The following is a 13,224-nucleotide window of genomic DNA, read 5'->3' as shown; positions in this document are numbered from 1 at the left end:
TTGATTTAGAGCACGTCAGTGTGTCTTTGCTATCATAACGACAGGAAAAGTACACCTTGCGTGGCTTGAAATGCACAAAAGGCATGTACTAATTCTCTTAATTTATCATGGGTGTGATTTGGGTGTGCAGTTAACCCGCATATCACTTACCATTCTCTTTAAGAGCCACGTGCGCTCTGACTTTGGCGGATTGCTATTTTAAGGGCGCAGCGGTTCTAAGTGTCTCAGCAGAGGAAACTGACCTGCTAGTTTACGCTGTAAAGGTGTGTGAGCAGCTCATTTACAGGAAAAGCAATGTTATTTTATTTTCTGTTTATTATTAATGTAAAAGTTGGGTTTGTGCACTGCTGCGTGTCCTGCATGTGTGCGAGTTTAATAAACTGGGGTGTATTGCCAGGATAGTAATGAACGACTGTTCACATCTGTCTAGGTTGTATTCAATCAGTGGTGCACCTTGCCAAGATTGGTTTTCCTTTGCCAAGATAGCAATACACCAGAAATGTACCTGAACACACCTTCAAACCACCTCGAACACTTCCAGACCAGATAGATATATTCACAAGCAGTGTGAAGATAGACTGTGGGTGGGGTGTAAGATAGCAAAGAGCATTGCAACACACCAACTTGTGTACACTACATAATAAACAAATAACTACACAGCAGCAACAGCAATAATACTACAGCCATGTGTTTTTATGTGCAGTAATATTTTATTTCAACTATACATGCCGTGTTAAAAAAAATCAACAAAAATATCCTTAACAATGATGGTATTATTTACATGTTCACAGTACTGTTTTTGCAACGTATCTACACAATAAAATATTCTGAGGAAAACAAACAAACAAAAAACTAAAAAATGAAGTCCCAGTTTTGCACAGTATTAAAAAAAAAAAAAAAACAACCTGAAAATGAAAAAAAAAACAAAACGAATAACAATGTAGGTAGAGTTGCACGTGGGACAGTTGGCTGAAATGTGAAGGCTTCGTTTATAAATTGCAACAGAAAAACAAAAACAAAAAAAAAACAGGTTCATATTGCAATATACAAGGCAGTGGAGCAGGGGCGGGCAGTTACTCAAATACAATCACTGCATGTAAACAAACCCACGGCGTCAGCCCTGCAGGATCATCCTGGGAACGACACGCGAGACACGAGGGCATCTCTTTAAGTCTTTAAGTGAATTGAATGTAAAAAAGGCCTAATTTTTTCAATACTGTTGAGACGCTAATTCTGGGTGTGAAACGTTAAACATGGTGAGGGTAGGGAGCCGAGTGGTCCAGCAGCTGCCACTATGACCGGGAGGTCGCAGGTTTGAACCCCCGCTCATGCAGCTTTGCCATCAAGCTGCCGGCGCTCAGAGGGAGCACAATTGGCCCTGCTCCCTCCAGGTGTGTAGATGACGCTCTCTCCCCACATCACTCCTAGGGTGATGTTGATCAGAACAGGGCGTCTGTGAGTTGATGTATCGGAACCGAGCCGCTGCGCTTGCTGGCTGCTCGGCAATGCTGCATCAGCAGCAGTTCGAAAAGAAACGGTGTCTGGCTTCACATGTATCAGAGGAAGCATGTGCAAGTCTGGGGTGTTGGGGCATCACTAGTGATAGAGGGAGTCCGAATGAGTGGGTGGGGTAATTGGCCGTGTAAATTGGGGAGAAAATGGAAAAAATTTGAAAAGAAAAAAAAAAAATGTATATATATATATATATATGTATATGAGGGTAGTTTTGCAGCATGAAACTGTACATCCCAGTGTCTGAATACATTCTCTAATTCTTGAAATTTAAAATCCTTTAGTGAACGACGAGCTCTGTATCGCTTTGTTTAATGTATCGTTCCCATTTGTACTTCGCCCTGGTAAGTATGGTTACCATACTGTGATGTAAAAAAAAAAAAGAAAAGTGTGCAATGATTGCTTCATGAATGAAATTAAAACAATGGTAACCGTTGACGAGTCTTTTAATAAGGCACAGAATACACAAACCCAGGTACACTTGCCTCTGAAATATCCATATTTATATATTTATATATTTACAATAACGTCATTACCGGCATGACTTTGTAGGACACATTGGTAGCTGTTACTACGATTAATCGTGACAGTCGTTTTAATGGCTGAGGCATCCTGGCCCCTGCACCCTCTGGCGGCATTTCAGGAGCGTTTTTTTTAACATCTGTGTGGACCAAGACAGTGTATTTGGCCTGTACTGAGCGACATGGACACGCTGCACCTTGCCAGCCAGGTGGAATGTGCAATTTTGTGCCAGTTTAATAGGTTAATATCATAGCTAATACAATTACCATGAGGTGTTTCTACACTGGACCAAATCTAGCACTTTAAGGACAATATGGGATAGGATAGGGTTACCTTTTATTGATCTCTAAAATAACCTATAGGGAGCTATGGCATGGGCATAAATGTTGGACGCATTTTTTTTTTTTTCCATAAAGGTGTCTATAGTCTGATTCAGAGAAACATGAAAATAACAAGGCTCTAGCAAATCAACAGCATTGATATTTGGGGGAAAAACAGAAATCCATTTGAGTTGTGAAGCGAACAAGTAAGCAAGCGAGCACGGCAGAGAGAGACTGTATGAGATTTATGCAGTGCTTCCTAAGTCTACAGGCTTCTCTATGTGTCTCCATGGGCCCAATTGGCGTGAGACAAAATGCCGTACCGGACCAACGAGATCAAGCGCAAATGGACCGAACCTGCGAACGCAGCCCGGGGCAAGGGGGCGACTCGGGCCGAGCTGATGAAAGCACTCGACATGCACAACAATTTTCAGTTTTCATCTATCCCAATAGCAGCAAAAAGTCTTGTTTTGTGGAAAAGATTTTCCTCAGTGAGTTTAGAAATTAAAAAACGATGTCCAAGTAGGCACCCTGGACTCTTCCTCTGCACAGAGAATGGTTTGATTAATATCTGCCTCTACAGCCCCACTCACACTCTCACACTCCCACACACTCTCACGCACACACTCACGCACACACTCACACATACACAAGTGTGATGTTAACGTACCCTGAAATGGGTTTTTAGTTTTATGACGGCAATGACTGCAGCTGGAGAGAGGCCAGCTGTAAGTGCATCCTTTTTGTGTGAGCGCTGAATGCAGTCTGTTCTCAACCCCAGAGGCTAGTCCTCAGAAAAGGAAAGTCTGCGCTAAGTCTACGTCCCTCCCCTGGACGCAGCTAAAAGCATAAAGCATGTTCTCTCACATGGACGCCCTCCACAGTTTTGTCTTCTTTAAAACATTTTTTTTTTGCCTAATGCACAAAATTCCCCTCTTTCTACCGCTGCCGTCCTCATTTCTGCTCGGTTTGCGGAGAGCAGGACTCTGCAGGGTGGAGTGGAGGAACGAGAGGCTTTCTTCAAGTATTCCCACAACTCAAAAAGAGTCCGATGCGGATGCTCTGCTCCGACCTCAGACGAGCCGGCCGCCTTGACAGGTCAGAGAACGCTGTGGCTCGTCTCCTGTGTGAAATAAAGTCAGCGAGAGCCAGTCTCTATGGCTCTGCCACGCTCTTTCCCAAGAGGACACCCAGAAACGTTCATGATTACAGACCCTCCTAAGGCCAATAAGCTTATTTGTGTACTTCCAGTGTCCCAATCACGGAGTAACCGACCTTTCGGAAAAGCATTCAGCCAGAGGACGTCCGTAAACTTTTACGTCTGGACCCTCGAAAGGCTGAAAAGCTTTTCTTTCCTTTACTTCCAGTGTCCTTGTTGACATTGTTAACTGGCTCACAAAAAAAAAAACAGGAGCGCAATCAGTAGCTGTATTTGTTCACAACCCTCATTTGAGCAGTCTGTGGCACGAAGCCGTTCGGTTTGGGCGGCACATCCGGTTTTAGCGATGCTGTCCGTTTTACGCTTGTCCGAGGCAGAGAGCCGTGCCCACTGTAGCTGCTCTGCCGAGACAACGAGGGCGTCATGCCAATTGGCACCCCGTGGGAGTCCAGTCTCGAGGGTGGCATTGGCGGCACGTACCTGCCCCTGCTGAAGCTGGGCTGGCGGGTCATCATCATCCCGTTGGGCGAGTGTAATCCTTTTGGAGGTGATGAGATTGAGTGGCGCTGAGAAGATCCTCGGTGGTACCGCTGTCTCTCCAGCGTACCACCTGGTTGCCCCGTGGGTGAGGTGGGTGTGGACGGTACATCCACCCGCTTGGTCGGGCTGTTCCTGGGCAGTGAAGAGGACGGTGAATAGAGAGATGCTTCCCGACTCGGGACCTTGGGCGGGATTTCTGCTACGTTGCCCAAGGGCTCAAGCATCAAGTGTTGCCGAGAACGTGGTACCTCTACCATGATGCCCTTGGCAGTGTTGTTGGGGTTGCTGTTGCTCTCATTCAGGTGCTTCAGAAGGTCATTCAGTGTGTTCCTAGCATCCACTGAACGTCTGTGTTCTTTGCGGCCTGATTTAGAGCCGTGATGTTCGCCGTTCTGAACCTTCTTCTCTGGCCGCGGACCATCCGGACTGGATGCCCGATGCTCGTGTGTGGCGTTGGGAAGCACCACAGCACTTGGGATTTGATGGTTCCCCAGCACTGGGTATGTAGGAGAGCTGGACGGAAGGTACTGTGGGCTCTTGGGCGGACAGTCTTTGCGCCCAGGCTTCCCTTGAGACCTTTCCCACTGGTTTTTGACCGGCTGCAGGTTCTTTTGCTGAAGCACTGGTGTGGATTCTGGAGTGGGTAAAGCTGTCAAATCCGGATTCTGCCCACTGAGGATCATGGTCTTGGCATCAGGGGATGGTGGGACCTCTTTCCCTCCATTGAGTAGGCTGGAATAGAGCTTGGGTGTGTCCATTGGATGTGGGTACTCCTTTACCGGGCTTTCAAAGAGGCCGTTAAGCTTGGCAAAGCTTCCTGTGGAGTCTGTGCAAGATGGCGCCAACTCTGCATCCTTGTGGATCTTGCGCGGTTTGCGCAGGAAGGCATCGCGGTAGCAGTAGACGACCATCCCGGCGATGAGCGCTCCCAGAAGGAAGGCACCAAATACACATGTGATTAGGATGTTCATGTGTACCAACTGATTGGAGTCACCTGACTGGATCTCCCAAACACCTGAAACACACATACAGCAATATTACACGTGAACTCTCGGACATACACACTTCACTCTGCTTCCCGCTGAAATCCCAGCAGAAAGTAGAGCCTGTTCCCCTTTTTCCCTGTAGGTATTCTGCCTTTTTACTGAAATTTCACAATAAGATTCTACTGGTAATCTGAACAGTTTAAAGATGTATGGTTGGTATTTATAGGAAATTATAGGAAAGAGAAGACTTGCTATACATATAAAGAAACCCTGAAAATCAGAAAATAGCTAAAAGCTAAAAAAAAGGGCTACATTAGGAAAGATACTATCCAATCAGTTATTTAAGGAATCTAAAGAGTTTTTAAAGCATGTCTAATAAAAAAAGTGTTAAATCTAGTTAGAGAGAGAGAGAGAAAGTTTTCCCTTCTACCCAAAGTAGCTAACACAGTCAAGAAGAGTTATTGTGTCGAAAAGAAGAAGATTTCGTTCGAAGTTTGTTAGTATCCGCAGGCACTTCGAGAGTGTTAGTGTCTTTTTAATCGCGTTTTGGCGTGTAACGCTACAACAGTGGAGGCAAGGCCTTTGGGAGAGCTTACTATAACCCAGAAAAACAAGAGAAGAAACTGAAGAAAACTAAAAACTAAGAACAAAGGAAGGCATGGAGAGAGGTGCCTAAATAGAAAGTAATTGTAAAGTGTTAAAAAAGAACAAAATGGAATCTTGTACAAAAAAGATGTCTGACAAAGATGAAAGGTAAACCAAAGCACATGTAAATCATAGTCATTTGATGAAGAATAAATAACAACAGAACAAAAAGAACAGAAGAAGAAGTTTGCTGCTATATGAGCTGATGGGATCTTAGGGTAGCTGCTAGCGTCGTCTTGTTGAGCGTTGTAAATTGCTTGATATGTAATGTTTCGTATAAGACTTTTCCCAAGACGATGATGCTCTCGCTCTCAGACGGCTGCTAGCGCCAATATATACACTCCCAATCAGAAGTTTGCTGATGCCTAGCTTTCACAAATGTTTCTTTTTCTTTTTTTTATATAATAAATTTGCATGTGTTCTCTACTGGCTTGCAATGCATAAGCATAACAAACAAGGTTTATATCGTTGCTGTCCAATAAAAACATGTATGTCCATTAGGGGTGTGCCATATCGTATCGTACACGGTTATATCGTAAAAAAATATACGCTAAAATATTGTGCCATATCACCTATCCCATTTCCTATTATATATCTACTAGAGACAGATTATATCTGTCCAGTATCATTTATTTTACTTTAATTCTGGATATATGGAGATATTTGGAGTGCATTATTATTATTAGTATCCTGACATTCTGGATCATTGATTTCTGTTACAAATCTGATAAAATTCTTGTATTTTTTAATATCTCACTTAGGGGTGTGCAGTATAATATTGTATGTAATAATACAATATATATTTTTATTTTCTTGTATTATTTTTTAGCATTTTTTAAGTGTTTTGTCATATCGCCAAGAGTATCGTTATCGCGAAAATACCATAAAATATTGTGATGATACTTTAGGGCCATATCGCCCACCCCTAATGTCCATTTTTGTTGATTTTTAGTTTACTACATAATTTGAACACACAAACTGTTCTTGACCCTTTGCCCAATTTTTTTTGAAGAATGGACCAATAAAAAATAAAAATGATCCAAAATGACCTGAAATGAACTCTTTTTACATTGACTTCCATTGAAAGTTAGGAAGGTTTTATCTCCCTCCTGTAAAGTTGCTGTTTTGGCGATACAATATTTTTTATTTGACAGCAACAGTATATGATTGCAACTCGACAAAGAACACATGCTCACTGTGAAGAGTCAGGCATCATCAAACTTTTATCCAGGTAGTGTTTTACCCAGATCTCCGAGCAGCAGCAGCGCAGCATTGCTCCCGTGTAAGGCCTTACCCTCCAGCACCCCCGGCAACGATTGGGAAGTGTCTGGGTCGTCTCGGAGAACGAATTTCCGTGAGCCAAAGCGTGTGGGTGGAAGAGAGGGAGCGCTTTGAGGTGATTCTATGTGGCCTGAAGCAGCGGACGGCGTGACTGACGGTGCTGGTAACTCCAAGTCTGTGGTGATAAACAGATTGTTCAGAAACGGAACAGGCGGCAGGAACAGCACAGCGATAGAAGCTTGGTTAGAAGGCGGAGCATACAGCCCTCAGCTTAGAGCCTTAACTTTGGTTTCTACAGGTTTAAAGTGACAGTTCTGCGAAAAAATACATCATTACCTCCGAATGTGGCATGGTTTGGTGTCTATTGTGCTTCTTTAGTTTGAGCACTGGAGCTATGAGGTCATTGTTACGCTAGAGGGGTAGATTAGGGGAAGTATTGGGGCTACATGGCACTTTAAACTTAAAATTTTTAGACGCACACTCAAAACAGAAGGCTACGAGAATCCTTGGCAAGATGGCGAAGGCACAAGCGACCAAAGCAACCCACAAATTTGAGTATTTTCCTTAATAATTCCCAAACACTATGACATTTTCTTCCAAACAAGCATAAAAAAGTGCTACTAGTTCCACCTTAAATGGTGCAATGTATGGCAGAGGCTGCAGCATTTAAGGTGGAACTTATCAAAAGCTATTCTTAGCTATTCTATAAACTAGCGGCAACATTTTTCCCAAATTCCAATTCCTTTTTAGAGCATTTGTTTGCAGAAAATGAGAAATGGCTGAAATAAAAAAAGATGCAGAGCTTTAAGACCTCAAAGATAACAAGTTAATTTTCATAAAGTTCAGAAATCAATTTTTGGTGGAATAATCCTGGTTTTTAATCACAGTTTTTATGCATCGTGGCATGTTTTTCCTCCACCAGTCTTACACACTGCTTTTGGATAACTTTATGCTGCTTTACTCCTGGTGCAAAAATTCAAGCAGTTCAGCTTGGTTTGGTGGCTTGTGATCATCCATCTTCCTCTTGAAGTGGTATCCTCTTATTTTTTCCAGAGCTGTATGTTCTCTGAAATAATGGTGCTCTATCAAATACTTTAGAAAGGAGTTAGGGATGAGTTGCAATGCTAAATGCAATCAAGACTGCATAAAAATGCTCCAAAATCTAGTAAAAATAGTTTTAAATGTGTCCCAATACTTTTTTCCATATAATATAGCTATACTAGCCTCATAGCTAATGTTTAAACTAAAGAAGCACATTTTAGACACTGACTGATTGTCTGCAATGTTTGAATTTAGATTTATTTTTTTACAGAACTGTCGCTTTAATAGATGCTTCTATAAGTTAATATAAAAGAAGCTCTGCTTTTTAGTTAAAGCAGAAGATGCTAATGACACTAACACCAACGTTTTTAACTCATTTACTGACTAAAGGCCCAATCAGGTTCCAGTCAGTTATGAATCTATTAGACACAATACCGGCTGAAAGAGGGGAGAAGGAGAGAATAGCCCCAGAAAACAGGAAAAGGAGGATCTGTGTGGTGGAAGAGAGAGAGGCCGTGTGGCTATATAGACCATGCAGGGGATGAAGATAGAAGAGGTAAATCAAGGTGATTTAAGATGACGATGATGAAACAGTGACAGGTGAAAGATGTGAAAAGACTCTCCAGCCAAAAGAAGCAAAGCCCTGGTGATGGTAGTGAAGCTGATGAAGCTGTTGGTGAAGAAGAAGAGGATGATGATGAAGAAGAAGAAGAGGATGATGATGAAGAAGAAGATAATGTGCAGCGAAAGGGTTAAATGGCAGCAGTGGAGGACGAGAGGAGTGCGAGAGACTGAGAAAATGCTGAACTCAGGGAAAGAAATCATTCGAGTAAAGGAAACTGAAACTAACCAGAGGTTGGGTCGCCATATGATTTGAAATCTGGCGCTGAAGCAGTAGTCAAAAACTCTAAAGGAATTAAAGGAACAAGAAATCAGCATAAAATAAGGAAAATAAAAATTTTAAAATAATAAAAGTCCTACAGCTACTACAGAATGCTCTCATATTTCTTATTAAAAAAATGAATGCAAAAATCAGCACTTATTCTCCAGTTCTGCTTCTCCTGAGCCGCTGGCCTGAGATGCTCTATGCTCGGCATTAGTAGCGTGTGGCAGTAAGTACGTAAGTGTGTGTGTGTGTGTGTGTGTGTGAATGCATGTGTGTGAGAGAATGTGTGTGTGTGTGTGTGTGTGTGTGTTAATAAGGTGGGGGTTACTAATGTTAGGCAATGTGAGCAAATGGACTTTCTGCAAAACACAAATCTTACCATGACAGTCGCCGAGTCGCGCTGTGTTCCCCAATTCAACGTCCTGCTCAAAACCAGACCTGAGAGAGATAGAGAAAAGAGAGAGAGAGAGAATATAGAGAGAGAGAGAAAAAGAGAGAGAGCGAGAAAATGAGTCCACTACACAATGACCTCTGTGTATTCATTAAGAATAAAGCTGTGAAACAGTAAACACGTTCATTCATTAACAACGACAGAGCTCCGAGCTCGCTGTGCGTGCGAGTGTGTGTGTGTGTGTGCATCACTTACTGCACGCCTGCTGGAATCCTCTCACAAGCTCCGTGGGGCATCCATCCACAGTACGGATCTCTGGAGGCAATACATGACCTGTAACAACACACAGCCTGTAATGCACAGCAACAGAACAGAAGCCTTATTGCACTGACTTTACTGATCATATGCACATTATAAAGCATTATAGAGTGCCTCCTACGCTTCCTGTAGTGTATTACAGTCTGTCAGAATGACTTTACTGATCATATACACAGTATAGAGCATTATAGAGCATTAAAGATCGCCCCCTACGCTTCCTGTAGTGTATTACAGTCTGTCAGAAAGACTTTACTGATCATATACACAGTATAGAGCATTATAGAGCATTAAAGATCGCCCCCTACGCTTCCTGTAGTGTATTACAGTCTGTCAGAATGACTTTACTGATCATATACACAGTATAGAGCATTATAGAGCATTAAAGATCGCCCCTACGCTTCCTGTAGTGTATTACAGTCTGTCAGAATGACTTTACTGATCATATACACACTATAGAGCTTTATAGATCACCCCCTACACTTCCTGTAGATTATTACAGTCTGTCAGAATGACTTTACTGATCATATACACAGTATAGAGCATTATAGAGCATTAAAGATCGCCCCCTATGCTTCCTGTAGTGTATTACAGTCTGTCAGAATGACTTTACTGATCATATACACACTATAGAGCTTTATAGATCACCCCCTACACTTCCTGTAGTGTATTACTGTCTGTCAGAATGACTTTACTGATCATATACACAGTATAGGGCAGGGGTAAGCAATAGGCGGCCCGCGGGCCAAGCATGAAACATCTGGCCCATGAGGTTGTTTAAACTATAATGAATGATAATGAAAAAATAAGTAAATAAATACATTAATTAATTAAAAGCTTCTATGGTGAGCTTGTGTTTACATTCCTTCCCTTGGCGTGACTTTATTTTCCGCCCGTTTTCGCTTTTTACCCGTTCTTAGGTTCCCTATCTCCTTATAAGGGCTTTTTTTCCCCAGCTGTTTCTCAATTAACTACCCAGGGCAGCGGTAGTGTATTGGACCACGACCCTGACGACACAGGGTTGATCCCTTGTGAGGAGCGGGGGTGTTTATTTATTAATTTTTTCCTTTCTTCTAACATTGACCTGCTTCTTTGAGATCAACTGTTCTGTAATTGGGTTCAACAACCCTCTGGGTTGGAGAGCTACTAGTCTGTAGCACTCCATCCCATTACACTTCCATTTTTCAAAACAGACTTTTATTTTTTTTTTTTTTTTTTGTGGCACGCCACGTAATGGCTTGGAAAATATCTGGCCCACGGCCAAACTTAACTGCCTGACCCCTGCTATAGAGCATCATAGAGCGCCCCCTACACTTCCTGTAGTGTATTACAGTCTGTGTGGCTCATACAACCATTGGTTTTGTTTCGTTTTTTTAGTCAAACATACCTAAAATGTAATTTGAAAAAGGCATTTCACATAAAACCTAATCGAACACAGGTGTGTGTAGCTGTGGCAGGTGTGTGTATGTGTATGTGTATGTGTGTGTGTGTGTGTGTGTGTGTGTGTGGGTGCACTCACTTGTGGCAGGTTCGGTGTCTCTCGCAGCGGCTCAGTGGGATTCGCACCACGCAGCTGGAGAACGCCACGAACAGAGTGTGACTGTCTTTGTCTAAGTGAAAGGACAGAATGCGACGGTCGTCCTCGTTACTGGACAAACACCTGCAGAGGGGAGGAGAGAAGGAGAGAGAGAGAGAGAGAGAGAGAGAGAGAGAGAGAAGAAGAAGGTGTTAATCAGATGTTCTCAGATTGTTCTGTCACTCAGCTTTTTTTTAGCCACAAATCAGCTGCACTGCGGCACAGAAGAGAGAAAAAACAAACCATGTCAATCAGAAAAATGTTATAACCACACAACCTTTATAGAAAAAGAAGAAGAAAAAAAAATATATATATAAATATATATATATATATATTACTGGGAAAATGCAGATATTTTAAATCAATTCCCTGGTAGTTGCTGTGGGATTGATATGCAAGTGCTTTGCTATTGCGAGTGGTTGCTAAGGTGTTCAAGGTGGTTGCTGTAGGGATGCTAGGTGGGGGTTCATATAGTTCTCCTGAATGTAAGATACGTAAGATAAGGGCTGCTTGGTTCCATAAACGGCATTGAAAAGTTCACTAACTAAAGAAAAGTGCTAAGGTTAACCATTTCCAAGGTGGTTGCTATGGTGATGCTATGCTGTTAAAGGTGGTTACAAGTCATGTTCCTGTAAGAGTATGATACTTAGCATAAGTATTGATGATTAAATATAATAATGCAATGATCATTATCACTGGATAACCTTTAGTTCACACAGCGATGGTATTAAAAAGATTGGAGAAAAAAAAGGGGTTTTAACACAAATACATATGCATGCACAGAAGTTGGTGCAAATGTAGATTAAACTTGAACATAATTTTAAGATTAGAGATTACAAGAGATTAAGTACCAGTCAAAAGTTTGGACAAGTTTTCATTAATATTTGTTCTTTATTTATATAATTTACTACATTATAGATGAATATTAAAGGATTAAAAACTATAAAGGGATACATCTGCAGTTAGGTAGTAGACCAAAAAAAGTGTTTGGCTTCGAAAACACCTGATAAATAAATAATAATAATAAAAAAAACAGGTGTTAATTGGGACGAGTTGGAGCTCAGAGTGTAGAAAAAGCAGTTAACAAGAGCTCAGCACCTCTAGAACTCCTTTAAAACAGCTGGAGAACCATTTAAGGTTCTACCTCATAAAGCCTGAGAACGCTGAGAGAATCAGTCAAGCTATAAGCGGCTTTTATGTTTACCTCATTTCATAATTGTCTCATAATTGCATTACAGGCTCATTTCACAGCCAGTAATGCACAGCAACAGAACAGAAGCCCTATTGCACTGACTTTACTGATCATATGCACATTATAAAGCATTATAGAGTGCCTCCTACGCTTCCTGTAGTGTATTACAGTCTTTCAGAATGACTTTACTGATCATATACACAGTATAGAGCATTATAGAGCATAAAAGATCGCCCCCTACGCTTCCTGTAGTGTATTACAGTCTGTCAGAATGACTTTACTGATCATATACACAGTATAGAGCATTATAGAGCATTAAAGATCGCCCCCTACGCTTCCTGTAGTGTATTACAGTCTGTCAGAATGACTTTACTGATCATATACACACTATAGAGCTTTATAGAGCATTAAAGATCGCCCCCTACACTTCCTGTAGTGTATTACTGTCTGTCAGAATGACTTTACTGATCATATACACACTATAGAGCTTTATAGAATGCCCCCTACACTTCCTGTAGATTATTACAGTCTGTCAGAATGACTTTACTGATCATATACACAGTATAGAGCATTATAGAGCATTAAAGATCGCCCCCTACGCTTCCTGTAGTGTATTACAGTCTGTCAGAATGACTTTACTGATCATATACACACTATAGAGCTTTATAGATCACCCCCTACACTTCCTGTAGTGTATTACTGTCTGTCAGAATGACTTTACTGATCATATACACAGTATAGGGCAGGGGTAAGCAATAGGCGGCCCGCGGGCCAAGCATGAAACATCTGGCCCATGAGGTTGTTTAAACTATAATGAATAATAATGAAAAAATAAGTAAATAAATACATTAATTAATT

The 13,224-nt window shown here is 41.7% G+C and overlaps 1 protein-coding gene across 5 annotated transcripts in view; it reads right to left on the bottom strand.

The window, feature by feature from the left end:
- Nucleotides 1-690: 690 nt before the first annotated feature.
- sema6dl (sema domain, transmembrane domain (TM), and cytoplasmic domain, (semaphorin) 6D, like) overlaps nucleotides 691-13,224 on the bottom strand; it is a 50,710-nt gene continuing 38,176 nt past the window's right edge. For 2 of the 5 annotated variants that reach the window (XM_049483387.1, XM_049483386.1), the window contains 6 exons: nucleotides 11,118-11,258; nucleotides 9,539-9,616; nucleotides 9,272-9,330; nucleotides 8,857-8,913; nucleotides 6,979-7,140; nucleotides 691-5,068 (listed from right to left, as the gene is read on the bottom strand). In XM_049483387.1, the coding sequence (XP_049339344.1) occupies nucleotides 3,774-5,068; nucleotides 6,979-7,140; nucleotides 8,857-8,913; nucleotides 9,272-9,330; nucleotides 9,539-9,616; nucleotides 11,118-11,258 (1,792 nt within the window). In that variant the 3' untranslated portion in view covers nucleotides 691-3,773. The remainder of the gene's footprint in view (nucleotides 5,069-6,978; nucleotides 7,141-8,856; nucleotides 8,914-9,271; nucleotides 9,331-9,538; nucleotides 9,617-11,117; nucleotides 11,259-13,224) is intronic. The other 3 variants (XM_049483389.1, XM_049483388.1, XM_049483390.1) reach the window with 3 other exon arrangements.

The sequence above is a fragment of the Astyanax mexicanus genome, chromosome 9, assembly GCF_023375975.1.
Source record: "Astyanax mexicanus isolate ESR-SI-001 chromosome 9, AstMex3_surface, whole genome shotgun sequence".
In the NCBI taxonomy this organism is placed as follows: Eukaryota; Metazoa; Chordata; class Actinopteri; order Characiformes; family Acestrorhamphidae; genus Astyanax; species Astyanax mexicanus.
Note: the sequence above shows the minus strand (reverse complement) of the source record. Positions and strands in the feature narration are given on the sequence as shown.